Source organism: Diadema antillarum, unplaced genomic scaffold (genome assembly GCF_040938485.1).
Source record: "Diadema antillarum isolate AM-2024a unplaced genomic scaffold, OU_Dant_1.0 scf00000015, whole genome shotgun sequence".
NCBI classification, from domain to species: Eukaryota; Metazoa; Echinodermata; class Echinoidea; order Diadematoida; family Diadematidae; genus Diadema; species Diadema antillarum.
The window spans coordinates 1,973,778-1,991,982 of NW_027270904.1; the positions used below are offsets into that span (position 1 = coordinate 1,973,778).

Sequence of the window (18,205 nt, forward strand, 5' to 3'; positions counted from 1 at the left end):
AGAAAGCCACTTTGCCTTAATCCTCCTCCCTCGTTGTCATGTGGCAGAGCTAGATGCAGGTTATAAACAAGTGAAAAAGGAAAACACCTGGCGTTCCGTCTCCTCCCCCTCCCATCCCCCTCCCCCCTCCCCCCCCCCCACACACATACATAACAATCTTTGGCAATACCAAAAGAAGGATAAATGAGGGCGAAAAATCTGACGCGAGTATCTTAGCCATGACTTTATATCACTTCTTTTTACTCCTTGAAATCTTTGTTGTAAAAACTATCAAATGTCTTTTGAAATAAAGTTTTCATCCTACATGGTAATTAGTGATTAACCTCTTAGATACTTTTCTAGACAGGGCATATAATAATACAATGTTTGACGTATATATTATCAAAACCCTCTTAATTATTCCTTATCCTTTATCTAATCTAAGACATGATATTCTGAGATCATTTTATGTTTTTCTTGTCCAGCTATATTTGTCATTTCTTTCTTTTTCCAACTGGGTGTGTTTTGTTTTTGTTTTTTTGCGTATAAAACACAAATAATCAAATTATGCATAAGTCTACAGGAAAGTTCTAGGGCCTACAGAAACCGAGAACTTACCAAAATAATCTCGTCTGACATGATATAGCAACAGCTATTGGATGTAAAGTTAATTCCAAGCATTGACATTTATTTGCTGGTAGATGACTTTGAAATTTGCTTTCACATCACTCTTAATCAAAAATAATAATCAAAAAAGCATATATATGTATATATCCCGATGAAAACCCATTTTCTTTGCTCAAAGTGTTCACTATATTATATATATATATATATATATATATATATATATATATATATATATATATATATATACATATATATATATATATATATATATTTACATTTATATATAAAGGCGTTAATATGATATATAAGATATAGAGTAGGACCCATCCTAAGTGGTCTTCAAAGTCGATATTTGAATATCACTGTTGTTCTACTTTCCATTATCAAAGTGATTTGCATGTGATCTCCTCATCCTCTTCTGTTTATTTCTTTTCCTCCTGTCTTATTTTATATTTACACAGCGTTATTCATTATGATTACATTATTATGTGTGGTTATCTGTTTATCTCATAATCCACCATTTCGGCGTTAGTCTGATGTTAAGATAACAGGTACGTACCCTCTTCACTTTTGATCAGTTTAGTTGACAAGACGCTAATTTAAAGGACGTGAGTCCGACTTAATATTCTACATCCTAAATATCATTTCACTGCGAGTAGAGAGAACAATTTTGACACCCTCGCCTAAATCAGCCCTGCTCATTTCTTTTCTCCGCGGTGTGATAATGATTTATAATTTATAGAACCTAACGCTGCAGTCACATTAGGGATTCTGATTTTCAACCGATCTCAAATTCAACGACATTCTCCTTTGATCCACCATACATTATATCATATAATATTCCATCAAATGCATGAAATTGCCCTCAGTAGAAATTTTAATTCCATGAATCGAAAACAGGTTACTTTGCATTTAAATGACAACTATAATGGAAATATAGTCCAAAAACTTGACCTATCGAGGTCGCCCGCGTATTTTTAGTGTGCAATTATATATATATTTTTTTGAACAGTTCCGGAGAAAATGATTTTTTTTTCTTTCAGAAGGAACCAATGGCACAGCATAACAAAAAGATGTATCTGTATCTTGCGACGGGACGCTCGGTTTTATATCACTTATGTGCGGAAGTAAAACTTCTTTTTTCGAAGGTGACAATGCCGTTCTTGAGGTGATTTGGTTTGAACAATGAAAACGAGAGACGCTTCCCATTCCTTTTCTTCTGTGGTCGTTGAAATCATGTCAACGAATCTATATCTGAATGATGGATGGGGGGGGGGGGGACGTAGGATTGTAGTTACTGGTGATTACCCTGTGTAGTAAACGGCAGTTGTTTTGATTAAGCAGTAGATTATGCATAAGAGTTATAGTGGTATGGATGGTGATGTAATTATCAAAACTGGTCAAAATTTGTACATTCTGCTTTCTATATTGGGTTCCACGAACAACAACAACTACAACAAACAACAACAAAAGTATGGGCAGTTTTGAGGCAGCTAAGAATCATTTGATGCAAATTTATCTGAGCTTGAATTGCAAAAGTATAAGGCAATAGAAATGCATCTCTCCGCCCCCAGTTTTTGTAAAAAAGCTGTTTAGACAGAGGGTGAGCGTATGCAACGCTCCCGCGAGAACGTCACAAAGGGGAAATTTTGGCGGGAATGACGAGTAATTCGTCGGCTGGCTTCTCGTAATGGGCCTCTAGTGTCCGCTGATGCAATAGATTGATTGATCGTCTGTTTTGTCTGGTATGTCTTCATGACATAATCTGTACTTCTCTCTCTGCCACCTCTTTTTTCCCTCTCTTTCTCTCTCCATCTCTATTTATGCAGCTATCTATCTATCTGTCTATCTATCTATCTATCTATCTATCTATCCATCTAACTATCTATCTGTCTATCCATCTATCTATCTATCTATCCATCTATCTATCTATCTATCTGTCTATCTATCTATCTATCTGTCTGTGTCTATCTATCTATATCTATCTATCTATCTATCTATGTCTATCTATATATCTATCTATCAATCTATCTATGCATCTATCTATCTATCCATCTGTCTATCTATCTATGTCTATCTATCTATCTATCTATCTATCCATCTATCTATCTATCTATCTGTCTATCTATCTATCTATGTCTATGTCAATTCATTTCTCTCTCCCTCTTTCTCTCTCTATCACTCCCTCCCTCTCTTTGTGTTTTTCTCTCTCCCATGTCTATTTTGTTCTATGTTTCCCGTTTTATACTTTTGTCCTAAGATGTCCAAAAAAAACTTTACCTTATTTCTCCTCGATGAATACACCATTACCAGTAATTACAGACTAATATTGCTTTTGCTTCTCATTTCTGTATTGCGTCTCTTCCGCGATAGTTTGCATGCACATGTGTTGTTTTACACAGATTGTTCAATGCATTTCAATCAAGACGAGAAGGTGAGCCCTACTTTATATAGTCACGTGAAACTGTTTCGTTTCATAATTATGATCTACCAAAGTGAATGGGGACGTGCCTAGCAACAACACTTTGGAGCTAGGGTTTGTCTTATAACAAAATATACAGCCACGACAATGAAGCACTGGCTTATACAGTTATATGTCTCTTTTGTTTTTGTTTTTGTTTTTGTTTGTGTGTGTGTGTGTGTGTGTGTGTGTGTGTGTGTGTGTGTGTGTGTGTGTGTGTGTGTGTGTGTGTATGTGTGTGTGTGTGTGTGTGTATGTGTTATGGGAAGGAGAGAAAAGGACGGCAAACGATAAATAGACATCAACTGTTTGTTGCTGCTGTTTTTTTTTTTATTCCGACTGCTCTTATCCAATGTTCGTATGAAATAAACATTGGCAGTCCACCAAATGCGATAAAGTGAGTTTAACGACACTGAAATACGGATCAGCCCTGCCTATATCTCCAGTAAACATTCCAACTGACTCTACTTTCCCTCCTCACTCTCTAAAGGGCAACAACCACATCTGATTTGGAAAGTAGAGAGGTACCTGTGTCTGCAAAGCCTTCGTCCATGTTTTTCTTTTTTCGAGGAAAGCAAAACCTCAGATGGCAGCGAGCGGAACGAACGAGTCACTTCGCATACGTTCTGACGTCTTATGACCTGAAGCTATCGCTATTCAGAGAACCCTGACCTACAAAACGATACCATCCTTCTAAAATATCAAATTAAAGTATCAGGGGTTTGCTTACACCGCTAACATTTTGCCCTCTAGGACTAAAATCAATATGGTACAGCCCATATGCCTTATGAGCATGATCTAATAGAAGGATGATCTTATTATGTGATAATGTTGAATTTTCATGGCCGCAAACTACATAATATTGCACCCAGATTTTGTTCCTCACCTAAAGGCAACAGACAAGTCAGATTTGGCCAGGATGCCATGCAATGAGCAAAGTGATATGCGAAATCCCTGGTTAACCTCGATTATCCAAACAGATATCTACCGAAGATATTAGCTTGGCAGTTAATTCAGCAACAACAAAAGGGAAGCTAATGCACGGCAGGCGTCTACCTACTGCATAGTTTATATGTATAGGTGAAACATTATTGATGGATATTTCAGCTGGATTTTTTTCCAATTCGTAAAGCAGGTATTGATAGTAATAACTTTGATGTGTTGATCAATTTTATAGGTGATATTCATATCCGGTTCTTTCGTATTTTCGTAGATATATAATTATCACCTGACTTACCTGCTTAGAGCTTATTATTAAATCATTACCAGAATAACGCTGACTGACACGGATTTATTGAGTTCCAAGTAGTTCGACTGCAGAAACACCTTCCTGAAGTACTGGAGATACTTTGCTATTACGGACCATCTGCTCATGGTAGTAGTTTTTTATTCAGTATTCCCTTTGTTTGAAGAATTATTGAGTGCGTAGTGCAGCTGGTAAATAGTGATCCATCTCTTATTTCAAAATACTGCAAGCAGTTTATTGAAACGTACTTCATTGTCAGCCCCACTGAGCAATGTTGTGTGTAATCATTTTATTGTCCCCTCTAGTAAGAGGCAAAATACTCTGTCCCTCAGACATCAGATAGGACATAAAATGGAGGTCCCGTGTGTGAGGGAGTCACAACTCGTGCACATAAAAGATCCCGCTTCATTTATTCATCGCAAAGAGCAGGGTGTTTAACCCGGTGAAGTGGTCCCGCCTCATCCAACCCAACTGGACCCCATGGAAGACCAGCTATTGCAGCTGAAAATGGGCCACCAGACATCTTCTCAGATGTAAATGAAGCTAACAAACTTGCAAATAAACTTCATAAAACGGACCCCATAAATTACTCCATCATGTCCATTCTGTATTTTGACACGTTCTCGCTGAATAGAAAGAGAAGAGAAAGCACAAAAAGGTCTCGAGTAAAGAAAACGAGAGAACGAGAAAAAAAAAAGAAGAAAAAATAGAGAACAAGGGCCTAGAAAAGAAGCAGAGAAGAGAAAACACTACCTTTGATATCCTTGATTTGCACGGAAAATGTCATTTTCACTGGTGTCATACTTGATGCAGCGTTTGACCTCTCAGGAAAAATTGTGTGACCACCGCCTGTTAATTGTCCATGGAAACCGCGTTCGACAAAGGACGCGGGGAATTTATCACTTACAAATTCGATCAATATGTCATGTCGGAGGGCGGACAGAGAGAAAATTTGATTGTCCGTTATTAATTTTCACTGGTTTGAGGAATAACAGAATAAAGGTTGCATTCTTTCCTCCTAGCAGGTACACGAGTATATTTGGTTTATAGCCTTGATCATGATGCTGCATCAAGTTACCTTGCAAAATATTTACCTCCACTTATTCCACAACAGCATTCGAATGTATGCTTAACATGTTTGTCTGGATAGTTCATGAAATTTTGAATAAATTTAACATTTTAGCAGGTAGTTTGCAATTCAGACAAATTCCTGTCAATTATGCAAGTTTGCTGCTGCGTTCCAATGTGGCAATGAGAAATCTCGAGAAACATAATCTTTGGGAGAGGTATGTTAAACGCAATGCACGAGGTTTATGAAATGAAATTACGATAAACTTTACTGAGTTTTACACACGACATGAATGTTTCTTTCAGCTCTGCTTGTATACTCAACGTCAGGTTGCTTTTGATAAAACTCTTAACAGACCCATTGGATACAGATCTTACCATAATGTCCTCAATTACGAGGACGCTTCATAAGCACACGTGATAAGGAAACGACCTTCAACGGCTTTTTTTCTCTTTCCCTGTCTTTCAGTATCCAACATCAGACGACGAACACCTCCGTGGATTTACTAAACTCTATGATGATGTTTGCACTAAATTATAACATAATTTCAAGGAAACATTAAAGAAAAACGGAATCACAACGCCAGAGAAAATTCATGTAGTCTGCCTTTATATAGTTTTAAATAACTGAGCTCGTATAAGGCAGCAACAATCCAGACAGTAAGTGATTCTTCGTTATGAGGTACTTTGACATAACAGGTATATAGGGCGTACTCTGGTCGATGATAATTTGATGACGAGGTTTTCGCATCGACCGACAATAATTGTGTTCAGTTGTCATAGCATGAGCATCGCGCGGCGAAAGAGCGCGGTATTGATGTGATATTATAGCCCAAATATTCGATAAAGAAAATCTATTAGAGCAATATTGTATAAGCACTTCCATAAGATAACCACGAAAAACATCATCTTCCAAGTAACGAAATGGTTTCAGACGGTGATAAACACAAGACCTAGGGTTGTTTATGTTTATATCGTAACATATTGTCACTTTTAGACATTCAGGGAGAATTATTCAGTCCTTTATTGTTTATGATGGTGTGGGTAAGTATTGTGTAAATACGTCACCAATCTCAACAAAATGATCTGAAACTTATATGTTAACGTTACAGAATGTAAGAATCGAAGTCTAAAAGCGCGTAGAAAACAACAACAATATATATATATATATATATATATATATACATATATATATAATATAAAGATATATATATATATATTTGTTTATTTATTTATTTGTTTTGTTTGTATGATTATATAATTTCATTCAAAAAGTTTCACCTCTGTTAAAAGTATCATTTGAAATCGATGAATTCGCGCTCAAATTTGGCTCCTTTCTGTTCATTGAGCGAAGCAACTTAATTACATAACCATGTTATTGTATGTTTGAAGAAATACATGTAACCTGATTGTATGGGAGTCGAATGCGGGTAGTTGTTTTATTTTTTTTCTTGTCCGATTGCTTTCATGGCTTCATGTATCCAGTATTTTGTAGTTTCTTGTCGAAGACGTAGAAGTTGTAGACGCTTCTATCTAAGCCCATGCTGTAAAACAGATAATTGCATAAGTTTATCACACTTGGATTGGTACAATCGTGTGCACATGGCAAATTCAATGAATACACATGAAGCATGTATGAGGCATTAAAACGCACTAAAACCTGTGCATTGTTTTGCATATAGCTTATTGGTATCGATCGGAGCTTCACCCAATATCATTCGGTTTACCTTCTAAGCACTGCAAAAGCAACCGAGCGCGCTCTCCTTATATACACTTCAAGGGCGGCCAGGTAAAACAATGACGTGAGAACCCCGCGTTGTCGATCTAAACTCTCAACTCAAACTCCTTCGACAGAAATAATTTCCAATCATTCTGTAATCAGAACTGTCCAATCCACTTAGATAGACGATGATGGCTGGAAATGTCAAGGTCCTATCTACAGTTATAACCTTCTATTCGAGGTATATAACCATCATGATACATTGGATCAGCTGGCTTTGAAAACGTGGAAAAGAAAAATACAAAGATGGCTGCCACATGGTGATGTCCTTACTTATAGAGTTGTTTCAATACGATTTGAAAGGCCATAGCATTTAACCCGTAAAGCACTACTGGGAACTTTCATTTTGAGACTTTTTATTATGATAATTAGTTTTTTCGGTGGCAGAATTTTCAAAACCTCCAGACTGCTAAATATTCACTTTCTGCTTGTTCTGATTCTGAGATTGGCAACGCTTTCTCTGTCCGATATAAGATAATACTGTCAAATTCAGAAGCGCCCATTTACTAATGAATATGATGATGATAATAATAGTGTATAATAGGTATAAGTGTATATACGTCATTTTCTGCGTCTTATACGTGAGCTTCTGTGCCTTCTTTATGAAGGAGGCAAAATACCTGCTTTGTATTTACTTTATCCGCCCTAAAAACAAATTAAAAAAGCTTACGACATCGTTTATCAGTGTTATCAGGAATTTTATCACGACATGACTGCTTGTTCTCAAACTAAAATCCTACACTGTGACTTCAGCCACAGGTCAGAGTTATACGGCGCTTTTTGTGTGTGTGTGTGTGAATCAAAAGACCACGATTTCATCTCTTTTCTCTTAATTTTTCATCTAATTACTGGCAACTTTTTTAGACGATTGTTTGACCATTTGTGGGATCACCATGGAGAATTCTCCAGACATCAATGAAGTTTTGAAGAAAATATGACAATCCGTTCAAAAGGTGTGGATTTCCAAATTGTGAAGTTTCGCAGTTTTGGTTCTGATGTGGTCTACTATTTTATTCTATGTGCACTGGATTCATGTTTGGGGTAGATTTTCTTACCGTTGATAAATCAAAAGCACATTTGTGATAAGCATGAGTACAGAAGAATTCTGTACAAATTTTTACAATAAATTTTACGTATCGATCTCAAGTTTCTTGAATCTTGCTTGAATGAAAATATAACACATGCGTAGAATTGCCACAAACATGTGACATAACACAATGATAATTTCAATAACATATTTCAAAACCAGATACCTAATATTTCATTTCTAAGTATAACGAAACGAAAGCTAAAGTTACGAACGGCCCTTGTGAAACTATCATCGCTCTTTCGGAAAAGGCATCAGTTATGGTCCATGCGTCATTTATCTTGCATCTGATACCTGAGCTGTAAGTTATCTTGTCTTTTGCCGTGGGGAAAGAACATGGCAATTTGTCTTCATCAGGATGATTGAACTACTTACATTGAAGGCAGCTACTCCAGGGGAAAGTAGAAGTAGGTATTGATCAAAATTATCAGACACTCTCAGAAACGTCTCTTAATGTAGTTTCGCCCAGTACGCTTGCAAACACATGCCGAGTCCAGACATTTGCAGCACACACATCTGGCGTGTTGGTAAATGAATATATTGCGATAGATTTGTTGGTAGATAATTAATATGGGTCATTAAGAGTGTCGTAGTGGACGTAACAGCTAGTCTCACAGTACAGCGGAAATATTTAGACATATAGGTACTGACCGCAGGATGACAAATATATTTGGGGACTCTTTGGGGCTCTTCATAAGTTTTTACATTACTAATTGAGATAGATGTCTACTGTAATTATCACTGTAGGATGCTTGTTAAAAAAAGGAAGCTAAGGGTAATTCATATTCCATTTACAAAATATTATTAACTGTCACCGGGTCTAGTCTATATCAAAACCTAAGCACAACTTGAGAAATTTGCTCAGAACTAGATAAAGCCGATTGAAAATATTCAACGTTACATAGCACAATATGAAAGTCCATGGATGCATTTATAATAACATATGAACAGATATTTCAGACAAAACAAAACCAAATTGTCGCTGACCAATGCCTTACGAAACAAAATACAAAAAAGAGCGTTTTGAATAAATAATAAATCAATAATAAGAAATATTACATTCGAATGCATACTTCGTCACATTAATACTTTATCTATATTATTTGCGAACATAACATGAACAAGCTTTTGCCAATTCGTGTTTGCTTCATGGTTTCATGGAAATATACATATTTGCCAAGCTGCTGGAATACAATATAATGTTTATTTCCCTCCCAAGATACTGTTGATGTGAATATTCTGAAAATTACTCTCTCTCCTTTTTTAGTCAATATTTCCGATCAATTGTTGAAAGTAAAGAGTCTGGAATGAACTGATAAGAAAAGCTAACGAAAATGTGCCAAGAGAGGATATCGTCAGAGCCATTACAACTTATGGAACGAAAATGTTGCCGTAACTATGGAGATGAATACGTCATAAAAATGTTACAAACAGTGGAATGAACTTAAACAGAATCTCACCATCCAAACTCACAGCAAACTCATATGGGAGCAATGTGGTTAGGAGAGTAGGAGTAATGATTCTGATGATGATAGCTAAGATAATTACAGTGATGTTATACTATGGTGACGATAATAACAGATATTGCAGACCATGTCCCCCATTCTTTGAATTAAAGCAACGCACATTATACCCCCGCAATTTATCATCTTTATTCTTTATCATTCAACTGCTTTCTACACCCACACCAGAGACTGCACTGCACGCCTGGCACTTGATCACTCAATTTTCCAAGAGTGCTGTCGTCAAATATTTTTATATTCGTTTTTTATGTAGTCTTTTTCATTACCAAACTAACCATTGCTAACGGCTCACGGTGGCATCCTTGCGTTCAAATACCTTTCTCATTTACTTAAAAAAAAATATCTCACTTGTACCTTTTGTATTATATATATTGCATAGTACTATTGCCAATGCTTTTCTACTTTTGTGTAGTACTTTTGTTAAAATTGTGATCATTGCGTTTGTCTTTGTTTGTATTTCTATTACTCAGTTTGAACATATTGAACTTGAATTTTCTTAAATCAAACCACACCAAATCAAAAATAGTAATAACCATTTTTGTCGTGCCATCATGATATGTAAATTGTCAGATTCCCATTTGCAAACCTGCAGCAACAGAGTTATATTGGTTTAAATATCTCTTCCAAGATTTGAACAGTGTACCCAGCCCCCGTTTTAAGAGTCCAGAACCTTGACCACTGCACCACACCAGTTTAGTTTTCAATGATCCTGTGTTCTTGAATTCCTGAGTTTCTAAGTTCGAGTCCCGCGCAGTCCCGCGCGTTGCCGCGTTGGACCCTCGGTCGAGGTGTTGCATTCACGGTGTCACCCGAGGTGGCGAGGGTGGCTCAGTGGGATAGCGTATCTGACTTGAAATCAAATGGTTCGGGTTCGGGTGCGGGTTCGAATCCCGATGTGTCTCGCTGATAAATTTCGTGTATTATTGCATGTCATTCTCTCTGATAGAAGTAAAACACTGTCCCTCGGATAGGACATTAAATGAAGGTCCTGTGTGTGAGAGAGTCACAACCCATGCACGTAAAAGATCCCGTTTCATTCATTTATGGCAAAGAGCAGGATGCATAACCCGGTGAAGTGCCTTCTACCCCCCCCCCCCTCCTTCCCGTACATAAAACTGAGTATGGACTATCCATCCATTTTGTACAAATAGAAAATAAAACAAACGAAACTCGAAATCCAGGGTTTCGAATGCTTGGAAAAATTATGATGGGCCTATGGTACCATGATCCATTGGCATAACTGTGATGACACTGTTGAGGATAAATCCTTACACCCATTCTTCCGACCCCCCCCCCCCCTTCCCATCCCAATCTTTGGTAGATATCTTTGTACCATCGCTATCTCATTTCAGCACAAGCAAGACACTTATCTGTGGAGTTTAGTTGTTTATATTCGTTTTCATATACATGATGCAGACCACTTATGGTCAATATTTCTCTCCTAGATCTTTTGAAGTTTTGTCAGTCGTTAAAGAAGACCATGATCCACGAATGTAGAAGATACTCTACCTTAGTGTCTGCAAGAGTGAAGATAGTTTCAACAGACAACAGGTGGTGTGAGTGTAACCTTTTCAACACGATGTGTGTGTCGTAGAGGGTACTATCTAAGGACTCCTGTCCTTACCCGAGACGTCGGATGAGGGTCTAACGACTCCACTTCCAGCGCTTCAGCAAAACCACTTGTAAAAAGCTGTTGTGCATTTACGGCAAAAATCACTATGCGTCACAAAAGAATTCGGCGTCGCAAGTACCACCGCATCGAACCAAATGATCTTATTCTGTCATTCCGTCGCTTATCAAATCTATACGCCCGAAGTCACTCCTTCTTAAGTGATTTATGGTCTTCCATTCATGAATATTCGTAACAGTTGGCAGATATCATTCACGGGCCAACATCATGACAGCATGGTAATTCTTGCGAACGCGCTTTGCCCAACATTTCATCACTAATTCCATTGGTGGCCACTGAATCGCGACAATGACACCCCAAAATCGAGTTAATGAATATTCATAAGCCCCGCAAATCGGCAGCATCCACGATGCACACCCACTACGATCACATATCATTTTCGATCTACTAGTGGAGCAGGAAAACTTCGACTTTCTTTGCAAGTAGGAAAGGAATTAATGATCAACTAATTGAATAAGTTTCCAGCTAGAAACGTCATATGTGCTAAAAGACAGAACTGAGAGAAAGATGCGCTGTTCCATGTTACTAACCCGAGTGTGTGCGCCTTTGCATTTATGTGTGTTTGTTGTTGTTGTTGTTGTTGTTGTTGTTGTGTGTGTGTGTGTGTGTATGTGTGTGTGTGAGGGTGTGTGAATATATTTGTTTGTGTGTGTGTGTCTGTCTGTCTGTCTGTTTGTGTATGTGTGCTTGCAGTAACAATCAGCACCATGCACGTTGGGGCAGCCTTGTGCATGAGACATTCCCTGAGGAGACTGGCTTACCCTATTTGAAGCAGCACGAGTGGGGGAGCATTAACTCGTTGCCTTGGAAATCGTATGCTAATTTCCAATTAATAAAACACATAATGAAGACAGTTCCTACAAGCGCAGGTGAATTTTTTGGCTTTAATATGAAACGTTAATCTAATCTAAAAGTTGATCTGAGAGTTATATCGAAAACACGCGAAAATTGATGATGGACATAATGTTTTAATCAAATCTAATCAGTGCGGACATGTTACAGTAACATCCTGCCAGACGGACTGGCATCTGTCACTGTGTCTAATAATTAAAAGGAAAAAGAAAGAAAGAAAGAAAGAAAGGTGGAACACGGGAGAAATTTGAACCCCAGCAACCCATCAACTCGGCCTGTAACCAATCGGCCCGTTGATGGAGTGAAGATATCGACCAATCTCCCGTTGCTTTGGGCTTCAAAGAAATGATGATAACCAGGGTTTATGCCACCTCGAAAGATCTACTGGACATATCTCTCGTCGCTACTGAGATAAAGGTTAAACCTTCTTTCTTCTGACGTGAAGCACACGGAGGGAGAGAAGAAGGAGCAGTGGAGGAGAGATGGAAGTAGAGAGGGAGTGCAATGTATTAAAACGAGCAGAGAGGAAAATATGCGCTGAACGCTAGCACTATATGTTTATATACTCACGTATACATCTGCGTAAAACACTTATGAGAGGTTGATGGCTAGCAACTGCGTACTGAAGATGCACTTCAGTCGTAATTCTGGTTTCAACACTTGTCTTCAAGTGCTGAATACTTTAACTTCAACAAGTATCGAAAAGAAAGCGCCGAAGTGTCCCGTTATTACGTATCTTTATATCTCTGTCCCTTTCCCCCTCCCCCTAAATACCACCTTTCTCTCTGTCTCTCCTTTTTCTCTCCTTCACCCTTCTTTTGGCGTAATCCATGTTCTTCCGAGCACGTCTCGAGACGGAAAAAAACTCGCAAGTCGTGACTAGATGGGTTCATTGCTGCTCAGTGTCGCTGTCGGCCACGTACGTCTGCACAGGATATTATGCTCATGCAAAGTTAAGACGAATGAAATGAAAAATGCAGCAAAGGCTAAAAAAGCCGGAATGAAATAGCGAAAATTTGCAGACCAAACAGATAACGCCTGACTTGCTGCATTGTAAGGAGATAGGGCGCCGCCGTGCGGTGGAGTTTGAGTGGAAACCTGATAGTGTAGTAAATTTGGAGGCGCCGACAATTGCAGTCTGAAGAAACTTGCTCCATGCGCCTCTTTGGGCTTTATAATGATAAGGGAAAACACATCGCGTCGGAGCAAAGGAAAGCGCGCAGAAAGATTTCAGCATGTACCACCAGGGAAGTGGAAACCTTTCCATCTCCATGGTACCATGAACGGTCTCTATTTATGGAGCTGTCGTGGTTCAGTGGTTAAGTCCACGGACTGGCTCTCATGACGTTCCAGGTTCGAATCCCCTTGCTGCAAAGGTAAGGCACTTTATCCTTCTTGGGGTCCGTTTCATGAAAGTCTTATCATGAGAGACTTTTCACTCATACAACACACTCATTAAAAGAGACTTCATGAAATGGATTTTACTTCTCTTTAGAAATCCCTCATAGCCACAAATGAGCGGGACTTTGGCCATTCTTTAATATATTTATGTAAAGACTTTTATGTGATGACTTTATGAAACGGTCCATTGGTCTTGTCCTTTGAAGCGGATCTAAAGCCTTCGCCCCCATGGTTGGTTGTTTGCTTATAAGCATTCATTGGTTCCTTAGAGGTCACGAAAAACAATTTCAAATAAACAGTCACGTAGGTATTGATCCATTTACGAGCACTATTTCGCGCCTACTTTCCAGACTAGGCAGAGAGCGGCAGTTTTACTAGTTAAAGTTTCCTTCACTTTCACTTTTTCCCTTCATTCTTTTTTTGTTCAATCCACACCGTGTGCTCAAAAGGACCATGGTAGTCTCAGGTGAGAGCCTGGACTCACACTAAACAGATACTGAATTCGATTGTAGCCTAGTGCTTACATTTTCGGACGAATTGTTTCACGAAACGTGTCCGACTTGGCACAGGTGTAAAAATGTTTCTTAGCAACGCTGTGGTAACAATAAATGGCGGAAAGGCGATCGGGAAGGTCGGTGTTTGCACTGAAAAAGTTACCTTCAGTAAATAAAACCACACTGTTATTGTTTGCATAAGCGTGGATTGAACACATCAATACCAATGACGTTTATTTGAAGGCAAGTTAAGACTTTAGTAGCCAGACTCTCCGCTACCAGACCTGAAGATTCTATGATTATACAATGTGGACGGTCACTTCAAGCGATTCTATGTTGTTGCTCTGGATTCTAGAGAAGTCACCACGAAAAGGGCGTCCTCCACGTAGGACAAACCAGGGGGGCATTTCATGAAGCATTTAGGTCGGATATTTTTCAGACAAAGTGTTACAAGCTACTGAAATCCTTGCATCTGATTGGCTGTCGGACAAATGCTTCATGAAATGCCCCCCTGGAATCATCAAAGGGCAACTCCCGGGCTTTGTTTTCCTTGCTCAATGACCAGGGCCCCATTTCATAAAAGATGGTAGGATAGCAACTCTTTGCTGGAATGGCAGCTCCCAATAGCAATAGCCAATCAGGAAGCTGGATTCTTGTCGTTACCATGACAATTGCCATTCCAGCAAGACTTGCTATCATATCAACTTTTTGTGAAACGGGGCCCAGAGCTGCTATTTGTTTGTGGTGATAAACATGAAACCTGACGAACATCATGAACATGATTATGTTTGTCTTTTGAGTCACCCATAATATGGTCAATAACAGACATGAACAAACGTTAAACCTATATCTTTTGATAGGATCCCCAGGGTTTCGCGCAGAAACTGGTTTAAGAATCGTCCTCTCACACTAAAAAAAAGGGCAAAACACCAACCACAACTAAGAAAGCCATCACAGTGCCATGCAAAAGACACAGATATGAGATTAAAATATGGACGACCAAAAGAGCAACAATGACTTTGGTCTCGGCTTCGTAGGGTATTTCAAGAGTGCGTGATTGAATAACGAGAATTGCTTGAGTGGAGTTCCCTCCAGCGAAGTCTAACATGCCATTATTGATTTCGAAGCACTCTTTGGCGGAATTCCTCTCGTTAAAACTTGGGCTGGATTTAGCTGCGATGTCTGGGTGTATAAACCGCCCTAATGTTGGCCGAATCGGACGGCGGGCCTCAATTTCCTTGCCGCACCAAAGGTCGAGTCAATTTCCGTCCATATTCATCCGTTTATCCAGATCGCCCGAGGGAGATAGAGATAAGTTCGTAAAGAAGAGCAATGACCCTACACTTGTTCCACAGCCACGAAAGGTCAAATCTTGACGTTCTGTGCACAGAAGCAGTGACAAGCTTCCTGGCTACAAGCTGGACATGCAATAACTCAAATTTCTGTTTCTTTTTCCATGTTTTCCTGTCTTCGTTTCTTTTCTATCTCTGATTTCTCTTCCTCTTCCTTCTTTACTTTTTCCTGTGTTTTGTCTTTGTTCCGTTCCGCTCTACGCTGTTTTGTAGTTATCAAGACCTCCGACAGCTGACTTCGAAAGTTTTTGGGGTTTTTTTTTACCAGTGGAGACGATGTTTGCCCGAAGAAGAGCGGGGTGCTCTATAGAATCCCCATGACATGTCAGTGTGCAAACAGACAGACTGAAGGCTGAACAAGAACTGATGCCTGTTCTCAAAAACACTACAACTAATCTAGAATGGATGGAGAGTACATTAGATGCATCGCAGCGAATCACACAGCCGTCTTGGGACAACGAGAAAAGGTCATTCGTCTAGTTTCTTTCGTTTCTACCCGAGCGCCCTTTTCTCATCCCTTTCCCCTTTTCCAGAAACCTTTAGTTTATTTTTTTGAGAGCACTTATCACTTACAAATTCTCATGGCATTAACTGATGTTATGCTGCTTTTCTCGGATTTTCTTCCACCACATCTTCCCCAGTCATCATCCAACCATTTCCCTGAGTCCACCCCCCCCCCCACACACACACACGCAGTATCAACTGTGGAGTCAGATAAACTCCATCAATATCGAGAAAAATTATTGTCGTGTGTTAATTCTTTTATTGCTCTGAATCAGTACTGAAGGATCCTCCACTGCCTCCGCGTCTCTCTCACTGTCTCTAGAAATGCCTTTATGAATCAAAACCACTGATCCTGTAAGGACAACAAGCTGTTCCGATTTCGAGGTCCAAAGAGACCAGCTGAGCCATGCAGTGCTGCATTTTATCGTGGAATCTTTACTTTTGTCAAGAGGGTAAAACCACTCTCCGTCAGATCGGACGTAAGATAGAAGTCCCGGATGTGAGAGTCACAACCCATGCTCGACAAGAATCCCACTTCACGTCTCGCCCCCCCCCCAAAAAAAAAAAAACAAAACAGGGTGCAGGGCCGGTGCAGTGGACCGTCAAACACACACACACACACACACACACACACACACACACATACACACACACACACAAACACACACACACACACACACACACACACACACACACATGTATACACTCGCGCGCCCACATAATTATACATTGAGGAGCAACATTAATGATAGCAATCCCTAGCGGATACCCCGATTGACAAGCTACTGTCAGCGAAGGTATAGGCCCTCCAATCCAGGCACCTCGTACAGTAGGAAAACAATGCAAACTCACCTAGTGCCACTTCCTCGTGGCCTTCAACGGGCTGCAGGTCGTAGTTTCCCCACCCGTCACTGCCGATCCAGATGAAGCGACGCTGGGCGCCCGCCGCGTCGGCCGCCGCGAATATCTTCTTGGCGACTTCGAGCTGTACGAAGAGGATGACGACGGTCGAGTGGGTCGTGGCGCTCTGGGTCTCTAACAGGTCTTGGATGATCTGCAGAACAAGATAGATATAGAAAAATATAGATAGATAGATATAGATAGATAGATAGATACATACATACATACATAGAGATACATAGATAGATAGAAATAGATAGAGATAGATAGATAGACATAGATAGAAAGAGATAGAAGGAGATAGATAGATAGATAGATAGATAGATAGAGATAGATAGATAGAGATAGGTAGAGATAGATAGATAGAGATAGATAGATAGATAGATAGTTAGAGATGGATAGATAGATAGATGGATAGATAGATAGATAGATAGATAGATAGATAGAGATAGATAGAGGTAGATAGATAGAGATAGATAGATAGATAGATAGATAGATAAATAGATAGTTAGAGATGGATAGATAGATAGATAGATAGATAGATAGATAGATATAGATAGATACATACATACATACATACATAGAGATAGATAGATAGAAATAGATAGAGATAGATAGATAGACATAGATAGAAAGAGATAGAAGGAGATAGATAGATAGATAGATAGATAGAGATAGAGGTAGATAGATAGAGATAGATAGATAGAGATAGATAGATAGAGATAGGTAGAGATAGATAGATAGAGATAGAGATAGATAGATAGATAGATAGATAGTTAGAGATGGATAGATAGATAGATAGATAGATGGATAGATAGATAGATAGATAGAGATAGATAGAGGTAGATAGATAGATAGATAGATAGATAGATAGATAAATAGATAGTTAGAGATGGATAGATAGATAGATAGATAGATAGATAGATAGATAGATAGTTAGAGATGGATAGATAGATAGATAGATAGATAGATAGATAGATAGATAGATACAGACAAAGTGAGATGTATGTTAAAACGGAAATGAATTTGAACTTTGAACTTCAAACTTTGACAGAGACCGGCAGGAAGGAAAGGAAAGTATGCGGATGTGACATGAATCGAGAATCATCGATTGTACGTTTATTCCCCAATCTCGAATTACCATTTCAAGTGAGTAACCATTGTGCATTGAGATAAAACCTGAAACAAGAGTCAATGGAGCATGAGTTGAGACTATTTACATGTGTCCTTCTTCACAACTG

At 39.0% G+C, this 18,205-nt stretch overlaps 1 protein-coding gene across 1 annotated transcript in view; it reads right to left on the minus strand.

The window, feature by feature from the left end:
- Nucleotides 1–18,205, minus strand: part of LOC139724777 (metabotropic glutamate receptor 3-like) — a 117,560-nt gene that overhangs the window by 20,717 nt on the left and 78,638 nt on the right. Inside the window, exon 4 of the mRNA XM_071635893.1 lies at nucleotides 16,917–17,118. Within this exon, the coding sequence (XP_071491994.1) occupies nucleotides 16,917–17,118 (202 nt within the window). The remainder of the gene's footprint in view (nucleotides 1–16,916; nucleotides 17,119–18,205) is intronic.